The sequence below is a fragment of the Phalaenopsis equestris genome, unplaced genomic scaffold (genome assembly GCF_001263595.1).
Source record: "Phalaenopsis equestris unplaced genomic scaffold, ASM126359v1 Scaffold000667, whole genome shotgun sequence".
Lineage (NCBI taxonomy): Eukaryota > Viridiplantae > Streptophyta > Magnoliopsida > Asparagales > Orchidaceae > Phalaenopsis > Phalaenopsis equestris.
In genome coordinates this window covers 167,426-179,817 of record NW_018165107.1, presented here as the reverse complement: position 1 = coordinate 179,817, position 12,392 = coordinate 167,426, and the positions used below count along the sequence as shown (strand labels likewise).

Here is a 12,392-nt window from a genome sequence, read left to right as displayed (position 1 = left end):
CCGCCCCCGCCAGTTGCTGCCCGCCGTCAGCTGTTGTCTACCCGCCCACCGCCCACATGTAATACTTCGTACTGTGTGGAGCAAGGAAGACGTCATATACGTCATAGGCAGCAGAGCTTAAAACTAGAGCATACGTGAACCCAGTTATTTATAAAAAGTTTAGTTTTCTCTTTAAAAAATTAAAAAATATCCAACCAAATATGTTTTTTATTTTTAAATAAAAACATATAAATCATAACAGTATTACACGTATTTTCTAAAAACAAAAAATATAAATAAATTAAAAATAAAACAGACAAAAGCCCAAAAAAAACAGAAAGTGATCCAAAACAGACCTTAATTATTTCTTAATCATTTTCCCTAATCACTCTATTAGTGTTCTCCACCGACTTACGCCCCTATTATTCTTTAATTTTGGTCGAATGAGTACAGAGCTTTGATTTTCCTCCCCTTTCTCTTGAATTAATTCCCTTCTTTCTGATTTCACCTCTCCCTCTCACATATAGATCAACAGCGGCCCTTCAGAAGGCCCAACTTTTGTTATAGTGCAGCGGGTCGAGCAATAACAAAACGAGTGGCAGTCCTGTAAGTCACAGACTTTCATTTCAAGCTTTCGTGGTCTTTGGGTGAGTATATATCCCTCTTCGATGCAATTTAAGCATTCATTTCCTTCCTCTCACTTTCGTATCGATGTTTACCTCATTTTTCGTGCTATGAACAATTTCTAGTAGTCGTTGAAGGCACCAATTTTGTGATGGAAGTGTCGTAATTGATTTTGTAAGCTTCTAAAAATATTATAGCACAAAATCAGCATAGGGGTGGTGTGGTTAAAAGTGATAGGAAGAAAATTAAGCAGTTTCGGACGGATCAGATATGCTGAGAAGTCCTTTTAAGATATGTTTTGGCAAACAAAGTCTTTTTTTTTTTGTTAATTCATGCTATGAACCAGAATTAATGAAACCCTATGTTGTAGCCATAGGTTGTCTATAGGAGACGGTGAGCTCGAGAAGAGCGTATGAGCACTCATCGTAGGGCTACTCCGTCAAGTCAGATAAAATAATTTTGTGCTAGTTTAAGAAAAATATTTTATAAGCTTTCATATGATTTCTATGTTGACACAGATGCACTTAGAATTTTTTGCATATTGTGAATGGATACCTACTATTGAATATATTAATGCACGTTTACTTTTCTTATGATACATGTAATGCTACGATCGGTCTATGTTACATATAACTATACTTAAAATATGAATTCCCTGCAAGTATTCATTTATTATGTTTTATCTATAATACATGTAATGTCTTCTAAATGCTTAATACAGAAATGATGATTTAAATATCACAAGGAATATTAATAATAAACTATTACATGAGTGTTTGTAAGTACATTATGTAGAGATAAATTATTCTCGACTCCTGATATTTATACGGGAACGAAACTCTGAAACCGTTAGAATTAGGCAATGATAGAACAATAGGGAATTCTAAGTATCAGGAGGGTTATCGATAACTGCTATGTTGGGGAAGCCCTATCTTTATCGATAGTTTATACGGCATTTGGGGCTGAGTGATGACCCATGATAAAAGGAAATGAAAATAGTTGAACCTTATACATTAAAAAAGTAAAATTACCGTGAAATGACCTCTAAGAAATGATATTGCTACTATTACATACAATAAACAGCTATGAACATGTTTTTGCTTATAAATTCACGCATATGACCTACAAGTTACACCTTAATCGTGATTTTTATACCTGTTCTCTTTTCATGTTCTTTATTATGCTAACAAGTTATGATTTGTAAGAAGATATGTATAATTTCATAAGATTATGCACTTTGTTTCCGTTTCATGTATAAAAGCTTATATTAGCTCTGATTATTTTTTTGAGTTTATTGTTGCTCATTCTTTATTGTTGTCTTTCAGGTAGGAGCAACGAGCATCCGGTCGAGTAGTCAGTTGTGTCTTTGTACAACTTTTGCATGATAATTTTGAGAGTTTTGTACATATTTTGGATACGTATTTTTATTATATTGGATTTAACAATTCTGTATATTTTTTATATTTTGGATTTAGGATTTTCATGTTTCTGAGTATGTTTATGCAATTGTATAATGTATGTTGCAGCGATCCAATTAGACTAATTCATCACCCACTATGTCCTAATTATAAAAATCGACAAGAGCTTATGAGAGTTGGTATAACCAAATTGCCAGCCTCTGTCGTACTATGATTGACTCTACAAAGGGAGATAGTTGGGGTGTGATAGGTTCAGTCTTCTCGCTCCTGCCCCTGTCAATCTCTTAGTTGGGGTGTGATAGGTTCAGTCTTCTCGCTCCTGCCTCGTTCGTGCCCCTGTCAATCTCTTAAGGTTGGGAGAGCTTCGACCTCATTTATCGAAGCATCCATGTCCTATTAGTATGGAGTCAAATCTTCCACGTTGAAGGAAGCAAAGATGTTGTAATCCCCCAGTAAATCAATCTTGTATGCATTATCATTCAACTTCATGATGCTTTTGAAAAGTCTATCTACTCCGAGCTTGAATTCTCTGAACGATCATGGAGAAAACCTTCTCTTCAATCTGATCCACGCAAGATCTCCCCCTCTTAGAAGGTCATATTTCTCCTAGATTTATTAGCTTGCTTCTGGTATTTGTGATTCTGTTTGGTGATCTTTTTTTCTCAACCAGCTCGTGTAGCCTCTAAATTTCCTGAACTCTTGCCTCAGCATCCCTGTTGATCTCCGACGTAAAAAAAAAACTAGTACTAACTCAAGAGGAATGAAAGGAATGCACCCATACACAATCTGAAAAGGCATGCGTCCTATAATCTGGCTTGCAAATCTGTTGTATGTAAATTCAGCTTAAGTTAGTAGCAGTTCACAATGCTTGATGTTCTTTACTATGAAGCACCTTGAGGGGTTTCTCAAGCTCTTTCTTGTTCACCGCTTATGTCTAACCATCTATCTGTGGATGAGCAGCCGAGCATAATTGGAATTTAGTACCAAGTTTTCCTCAAAGGGTTCTTCATACGTGACTCTAAAATTTGACACCCCTATTAAAGGCAATGGTCTGAGGTATTCCATGCAGCCTCACAATCTCCCTACTGCACAAATCAGCAACATGGGACGGGTCTAGCATCTTGTGGCACAGCACAAAAAGAGACATTTTTTAGAATATGTCAACCACGACCATCACTGAATCTTTGTTCTCTTGTGTCCACGGAAAACCACCACAAAATTCATATTGATGTCTGCCCAAGGGGCCTCTGGTATCGGTAGTGGTATGTACAACCCTGTATTTTGTCCTCGGTCTTGGCAAGTGGCATTCAGCACTAACGGACATATCACCCCACATTTCTCATTAGGTGTGGCGGGTATAAGTGTTATTTCACTAGCACAAGGGTCTTGTCTCTGCCAAAATATCCTTTTAGTACCCGTTGTGACTCCTGGATGATGGTTTCTCTCAACAAACTTCTGACCACACGCACCTTGTTTTGGTAGAACAGATAACCATCATCTCGATGGTATGTCCATATGGGCCTCTCCTGACACTACTTCCAAATTTCCCTGAAATCCTTGTCTGCCATGTACAACTTCATAATCTCAAATCCCACCACTCTAGACTACAGGAAGGTAATCAGTAAATGGTGGAGGCTCAAGGCATCAACTACATGATTCTGACTTTAGACCTTGTGTTTAAACTTGAAAAGGAATGACACCAAGAACTCAACCCACGAAGCATATCTACTCTTTAGCTTACTCTGGCTATTCAAGAATCTCAGCTTCTCATGATCTTTGAATAAAGTGAACTCGCTCGTCGGCAAGTAATGGCTCCAGTGGTAGATGGCTCACACAATGGCATAGATCTGTTTGTCGTATGTTGAATACTTTCTTCTAAACTCATTCAACTTCTCACTGATGTAAAATATATGGTGTCCTCCCTGGCGACACTACTCTGATTCTTGCATTAGAGATGTCACACTTCACCTCAAATAACTGACTGAAATCTAAGAAGGCTAATAGTGAGGCATGTGTCACATTCTCCTTCAGAGTATCAAAGCTGGACTGGGCGGCCTTTGTCCACTGAAACTTCTCCCCTTTCAAAATCTTTGTTAGGAGAGGTAATAATGTTGAAGCTCTTGATGAACCACCTGTAAAAGGATGTCAGTCCCAAGAGTTGTTTCAACCAAGTAAAGGACTATGGGGTCGTCCAACTCACGATCGCCTCTGTCATTCTCGGGTCTATCTGAACGTCTGCATTGGATACAATATAACCCAAGAAAAATATCTAAGCTGGCATGAAGTGGCACTACTTCGAGTGGGCATATAATTTTTCCGACCACAAAACCTTGAAAATCATCCTCATATGATGAAACTACTCCTCAGATATGATGCATACAATAATATTATCGAAGTATACCTAATTCGAACAAATTTGATTTTGAATCAAACAAAATATGCAGCCTCTGGTGCTTAAAATTGAACACAACCTAATTCAAACAGATCTGAATTTGAATTGAGTAGAACATAAACAGAGCTATTCACGAGCTATTTCGAGCAAATAAAATTCAAACGATCTGAACACGAACAAGCTCTAGGCTTGCTCAAGTTAGGCTTGTTTACACCCTTATCATGGTGTTATAGATGTAAAAATCAAACTTTAGGCATCAAAAATATAAATACAAAAGAATTGTGGAATGCCCGTAAATTTCCCTGAAATAAAAATGGAGACGTAAATTGACACCTGTTAAAACGATGTCAATTAGATGTCATAAGCATCATTGCATAGTCTCTTATACAACTACCATTAAGCAGAGGAAGGAGTCGAAGGAATGAAACAGAAAGAGGGGTAGAGCCAGTAAAGGAGCAAGAGAGATAGCGAGAGAGATAGCGTGCAAGCCAATGACCAAGCAAGGGAGAACAATAATGAAAGCAAAGTGCACGAGCAAGCAGTCCGAGCGAGCCATGTGAGAGGGGAAGAATGCGTCATGCCAAATCGAAACCATAAGCATTCGTGCAAGAAAATGTAGGGGCTCGATAATGATGAACCAAACCAAGCTCAATTTAAGTATGAATTTTGACTACAAAAATTAAGGGCTATTTGGGATCAATTTTTGTATTTTATTTTTTAATTTTGAAAGTAAAAAATAGGAAACATAAAAAAATAGTGTTTGCTTATCTGTTTTTTGTTTTATTTTTATGATTTATTTTTTAGATGAACACTTCTGTTTTTAAAATACTAAAAAATAAAAGAAACATGTTTTTGCATGTTTTTAAAACACTAAAAACAACGAGTCCCACTGCTCTCCGTCGGCCGCTGGCACCCCGCCATCGCAAGTCGCACCCCTCCCCCCAGGTGCTGCCCGCCTATCCCAATTGGTTGTCTGCCCCAGCACGCCGCCCCAGCCACAGATAATGCTTCGTGTTGGGTGGAGCAAGGAAAATGTAGTATACGACATGGGCAGTAGAGCTTAATACTAGAATGCACTTGGACACAATCATTTTTACAAAAAGTATGATTTTTTCTTTAATAAAAAATTAAAAATATTCAATCAAACATGTTTTATAATTTTTTTTATTTTTAAAATATATAAATCATAAAGTACCAAACGTGTTTTCTAAAAACAGAAAACAAAACAAAAATAAAACTGACTAAAAAAACAAGAATAGAAAACAGAAAGTGATTCCAAACAATTCCTTAGGTTTTCTTTCTTATATTCTTCAGAAATAAAATTTATGCTTCTATAAAGAAATTTTACATGAAATTTCCAAACCCTAGGTTTGACTTGTACTAAAAAGAACCTTTTCCATTAGAGCTTGTGAGAACAACTGATATTTTGGAAAAGACAGAAGAAAGAAAAAAAGTTTTGAGGCATGCATACTAAATCAAAAAATGAAAAAAAAATTTAAAATCTGAAAGTCAATTTTTTATATTTATAATGATTTTACTATATATCAATGTTTCATTAATTTAGGGTATGTTTAGGGCAACTACAGCTTATCCAACTTATTTAGATAAGCAGTTTATCCTGATAAGCTACTGATCAACAGCTGATCCAGATAAGCTGACTGGTTGTTTGGTTTGTACATTTGAAAAACAATTGATTTGCAGTTATTTTTGAATTAATGATCGTTCTGCCCCTGATCTAGATAAATTTGCTAACTGTTTGGTTTATGCATTTGGAAAACAGCTGATTTGCAATTGTTTTTGGATAAATGATCATTCTGTCGCTATGCAGTTGTGCTGTTTGCAACAGAACTGTCATGGCTATATATTTTATAGTTTAAAACCAAGAAAAATCACTTCATAATAATACAAAAAAAGATATACACCTCATTTAAGAGTGGGTATCAAGAAACCTAAAAAAATATGTGTGTGTGTGTCTGAAGCAAAGTTGGCTCAAATGATTAAAGTCGTCGAGAATCTAGAAATCCCCATAGCATTCTATGATGTTTGACTTGTTAAATTCATTTCTTTTCTTCAATTTTATTTCCTCAACTCATGTTTTCTCCTTATTTTATATTCAAAAAAGGGTTGTCTTATGAAGCAAGCACAAAAGAATGTGTGTACTATGGCAGTACCATCATAGGTATCACCACTTAAATGCTGAAGTAGTTACTAAGAAGACTTAAATCAAATATGATGAACCATGTTCTCATGATCTGTGGAATAGTTTATTTGTAATATATGTGCCTCTATACAAGAGATCTCTAAAAAGGTCCAAGGGGTGTGCTAAACTTGCGGAAATTAAAAACATGATATGTCAAATGGTGAATCTGACATGGTGTCCTAGACTTTCCATGTGTCTGACATAATAGGACTCTCTAGAAGCGTTTGTGCTTCCAAAAAAAGGAATAAATATTATGAAGGTAATAGAATATGCCACAAGGGAAAAATTATATTGCTTAAGGGGGACATTTGTTTGGTTTGATAATATCTTCAAAAATTAATTTCACAAATGACATAAATTTTGCTCTAATAACATCAAAATATTAGCTAAATATGTTGGCTATAAAAAATGACAACAAATAACAACGTAAGAATCATTGATCATTCCAAGTAATATTTACATTTTTTAAACAAGGTAGCATTGAACCAAGTATGTTGCATTTGATGGACACTATTGTTGTCCGAATAACTTTATTATCCATACAACACTAATCTAGATAGCATTAAACCAAACACCTAAGTACCATTTAAGAACGCCAATCAATTTTGCTGATGAACAACGCCGCAACTTGTTCCAATTCTATATCTTGTTCCAATTCTATATAAATAACAAGGTAAACCAAAGAATTACATCATGCAAAAAAGAATCTCAAACAAGGATATTTACCTGAGAGCGAGAAAAGATATTGGAAAGCTTTTTGTATCATTTCACAGGTTGTCCGGATCTCGACCTCAAAGCTGGATAGAAGCAAAAGATACTAACGCAGACGGGCAACAACCGCCTTGACATAACCCCCATTCTACCTCTCTCTCTCTCTCTCTCTTCTCAGTTGATGCTATTTTTTTCCATCTTTCTCAAACTTCGTTCGAGAAGAAAATTATGCTCAGTTACAGCAAGAATAAATTTGCGATCATGGAGACAGGATTTGAAGAAGAACTCACCACGGTTGACTGGTTCTCGATCGGGGCAGAGATCCTTCGACCGCCCTCACTACGAAGTTGTTGTCCAAACTTCTTCCCTGCAACAGATACTTCGACCAGAAGGGTGTGAGAGCTCGATCGACCTAGGGCAAGAGAGATCGAGCGAGGGGGAGACGAAAAGCAAAAGGGGCACGGGATGAAATAACCTTTGAACGCAGATTCGAGACGCGGACCGTGGAGTCGATTCCGCGGCCCCATCTATTAAGGAAATAAAAAATGCATTTCTGAATAATCTATCTGAACGTACTATCCAAACGGCACGAAGGCGTTTTCAAAACGCCGCCCGCGCCTATACGTTGCCCCAAACGGGCCCTTAATGATTTAGTGACAAGAAATAAGTTTTAATAAATTAGTTGATTTGAATTAAAAATAATTACATAAATTTTAATGTTTATGATAATGTATAGAAAACATGAATTTGCAATTATTATAGAAAAAAATGATATAATTAAGGTTAGGATTACAAGATCTTAAGCATTGAGGAGACGAGAAAAAAAAATAAGACAATCTTTAATTAATTAACCTTAACTCTAATTGAAGAGTATAGAAAATATTTGGGCAAAAGAATAATCAAACCCGCGTATTAGCATGAATTAATTTCATTCAAACTTAATAACGAGATAAAATAAACATAAATTTAATGTCTAACTAACTATAGTCAAAATTAGATTGGACATAATTTATAAAATTTAAATTATAAAATTGTAAAAATTAGATTAAGAAATTAAATTTTATTAAATGGCTAAATAAGAAGATAACGAATATAAAATTAGATAGAAAGAGTAAAAGATAATATTAAAGAAATATAGTAAATAATTAAGTAAACAAATAAATACTAATCACGTGTGAGGCTATATTATAATTATTTCACTAAAGGAAGTGTTTCCAAAGAGAAATGAATAGACAAGATTTCTCAATAATGATGATATTTATGCTTTTATGTTGTAGTAATTATTTATAATTCCTCCAAATTAAGTGCATTTATTGTTTGAAAAAAAATTTATTTGTGTAAAATTATTTTTCTCTATTTCATTTAAGAATTGTATATTAAATTCATAAAGTCCCGTATTATTCATGTTTTGAATGTTCAATGATTACTTCACATGCATATTTGATATGATTATTGCAAAATTTTGAGAAAAAGAAAAAAAACAATGTGCATGTTTGAATGAGGGAATCCACCCCTAATGATGCTAGTTGGGGACACAAAATAGCAATGCACATAAATGAAAATACAAAAGACTACCTACTCATTTGACGATGGATTTTGGAAAAAGTTATTAAAAAGTGTGATTTTCTAGTACACATTTAGATGATAACTCTTATGGTAGGTGTACTATATAAAAATATGAGTTGCGAAAAATTATGTGAAAACTTTTCTTATAATAAATTGATATGTATTGATTCACTTTAAGAATTGTCATGCACATTATTTTCTATTTTTTGAATTAATATAATTTAGAAATATATTTAGCTACTAAGTTGTTTAAATAACAATATAGCTGATGAATATTTTAATGTAGATTTCCTTTAAATAAATGGATGATAAAAGAAAATTAATTGCTAATCAAAGAAGAGCAGTGAGAGAAAGGTAATAAATTGATCCTATATATCTTTGTATAAATCTGGCGTGTTTAATATATAAGTGATAAAAGAAAATCTTGGATTTAATTGGCTTCTTTGAATGACTTGAGTTTTCATTTTATAAAACTTTATCAATATTATTTAAAAGAAAAACTTTCAATCCAATAGTCTGTTTCTATTTAAAAGAAAAACTTTCAATCCAATAGTCTGTTTCTGCCTTACTACTTCCAACCATCCGATCAAGCTCGTGACAAATAGCTTAAAAAATCAGCCACAACAATGGAAGGTTCAAATTAGTGGATAAACAAAATTGAGAGACGTATTTGCAAAAGCAAGGAATCAGAAGCAATTGCATATTTGTACTACAAAATTTGACAAGATCTGAATCTAAATAACTTACAATAGTAAAAAAAACTCATCAAGATAATTAAAGTACCGCAGAACACATCGCATTCTCCATAGAATCATGTCATATGCCTATTTTATTAAAAATTGAGCCACAAACAAAAACTATGACAAAAGAAATAAAAAAATGTTAACGCGCATGATTCATGTTTCCAATAAATAAAAACTTTAAAATTTGCATCAACTGAAAGATTAAAAAATAGAATTTTGATGAAAATCAAAACTATATAATAGTAATAAAACAATTTCCTAAAGCAGTAGAATATAACATTTAAAATGTAGCACGAGATATTCAGATGTTTAACAAACAGAAAGCACAAGTTTTGCACATCAAAGAACAGGTTGAAGTTTAGATAGCAATAAAATTGCTCCAGCTAAAAGATAAAAAGAATGAGCTAGTTATACTTTAGTGATAAATTATTTGGACGAAAAGTTAAAGAGAAGGAGCTACTAAAACCTGTGTGATATATTATTTAGACATAAGCATATGTGATGGAAAATGAAAATGGTATCAAAAGAACGGCCATACCTAGCTTATTAAAACCAAAAAATACAGTGTGGACAATTCCTAGAGAAAAATGTGTACCTTTGCCCAGTAATGCTTTACAGTGTATTTTGGCCACTGAAATCCCTTCAGCTTCAGCTATTGTATCTATCATGTCAAAACCCACCTGGAAAGAAATCCATAAAGAAACATATAAGCTGTTATAAGGACAAAGTCGGAGATTCAAATCCCACATCCCAAAAAAACTCCTTCGGATTTGCAGCAATTAAAATTATTAAAATTATCATCATAAACTATCCCATCTGAGACTCTAAACACTGCAAGACCAAACACCACAAATTCAACTAGTCTCATAATTCCAACACAACCTCTACAAGCCACTGATTTCTTCTAAAAACAACCATACTCATCGGATCCCAATATATGTCACCTAATTACTTATTTTGCAATAAATACAACCCAAACATCTCCCGAGAAAAATGTCCAATAAGTCGAAACTGCTCAAAAAGGTAAGCAACAACTTTTGGATCTCACCCCCCTCTTTCTTATGTTTTTTTTCCCCTTTTTTTTTAACAAAAGAAATTGCAAACATTACAGTCTGCAATATACCAGTAGCAAAAACGACTAATGTGAAAAGCCCCTACGCAACCATATGTGATCTTTTTGGGATTGTGTTCCATATTGTCTTCTTCCTTCTGCACGACTATAGATAAGTTTTGTTGATTTCCACTTCAATTCTCTTCAGCAGCTTCCTTCCATCAGTGTTATTATCTTCAAAGGCTTCATTCCATTTATAGTATTTCCTTCAACAGTTTCTTTCCATTCGTAAATTTCCTTTAACAGCACTATGGATGGGTTCAGTGGATTCAGCTGCCTTCTTAGGCATTACAGGCTAATTGATCTGATAGTTTTCATCCTTTTGCCACATGGTAGTGTGGTTAGAACTTGTGTGTGTGTGTGTGTTAAAACTAAAATATTCTGCTTGGTGTTCTTGCTGGAATTCAAATGTGCTGCATTGAATATTGTAGTATTAGACTATGGCCCCACTTGGGGCAGCGGTTGTATCATGGCGTCGTCAGAAAGCGCGATGGTTTGCGTTTGGTTTCGACAACACGGATGATTTATGAAAAATCAAAACCTCACGGCCCGCGTTCGTTCTTGGAGTGTTGACGTGGCTGACCTTGCTCTATCGCGATCATTTTTCTTGTGTCTTGTCTTGCCATAGCTGCCCCTCCTCTCCCACAACCCTCTCTCTCACTTCTTGCCCTAGCGATCCTCTCCTCTTCCCTCTCTCTCTCTCTTGTGATTCTCGCAGTTGATGTTTTGTGCCTCTCTCGGTGAGTTCTCTTCTCCCTCTCCTCTATCTCCTTTGTGACTTTGTTGCGATCTTTTGATCCGTGTGAGGTGTTACTTCTCTATGCGGTGGTTTCTCTGTGCAGTGGTTCCTCTTCGTGTTGGGTAATCCCTACCTTAACTATGTTATTGTCTTTGATTTTGAAACTGTGTATGTCTCTGATATTTTTTAGGTTTCCTCTTTGTGGTGGTTCCTCTGTCAGGTGGTTCTTCTTCGTGTTGGGCAATCTTTGTGGGTGGTTTTTTTACCCTAATTGTGTGGCTTTTGGTTTTGTGCCTTTGTACCCAGCATGGGTTCCTCTGTGCAGTGGTTTTGCTTGGTATTGTGTTTCTGTGCTCGAGAATATTGTGACTTTTTATTTGGCTAATGCTTATGCTTCATTGCTTCTCGGTTGAAGTTGGATTTTAGGATTTTTGGGATCTCACGTGCATGTTGACCTCATTTTTAGTGAGGTCTTAGCCTCCTAATCTTAGAACCTAGGATCTAGCCTTAGGAGTTCCTGGTTGACCATCCTAGCGGACTAGTAATGGAGCCCACCTCCCATAGAACTTCAAACCGCTTCTTTACTCATTTTTTGTGAAAACTCGCACGAATGGTCCCAAGCACTCAACTTCTAGTTGCAAGGGCTAAGGACCAACATGCAGAGGGTCTGAAAATGAGTTCCTATAGGATCAAATGACCTTAGGTGAACAATTTGTGACTCGAATACTCGCGAACGCCGCACTTCAACGCACTTGTTGCATCACACACAATTTTGGCTTAAATTGACTCGCCCGCCGGCAAACTCGTCCGGACGACCCCGGATGACGAAACGGACCGCGCCAACGCGTCCGGAACGTCGATTTTAGCTAGAAAAGACACCCATATTGCTGTGGTTCCACACTCGCGCGA

At 35.5% G+C, this 12,392-nt stretch overlaps 1 protein-coding gene across 2 annotated transcripts in view; it reads right to left on the bottom strand.

Moving 5' to 3' along the window:
• The window catches only part of LOC110030148 (peptidyl-tRNA hydrolase, mitochondrial), a 94,405-nt gene that overhangs the window by 69,665 nt on the left and 12,348 nt on the right, over positions 1-12,392 (bottom strand). For both annotated transcript variants that reach the window (XM_020732732.1, XM_020732733.1), the window contains exon 2: positions 10,229-10,313. In XM_020732732.1, coding sequence (XP_020588391.1) covers positions 10,229-10,313 — 85 coding nt within the window. The remainder of the gene's footprint in view (positions 1-10,228; positions 10,314-12,392) is intronic.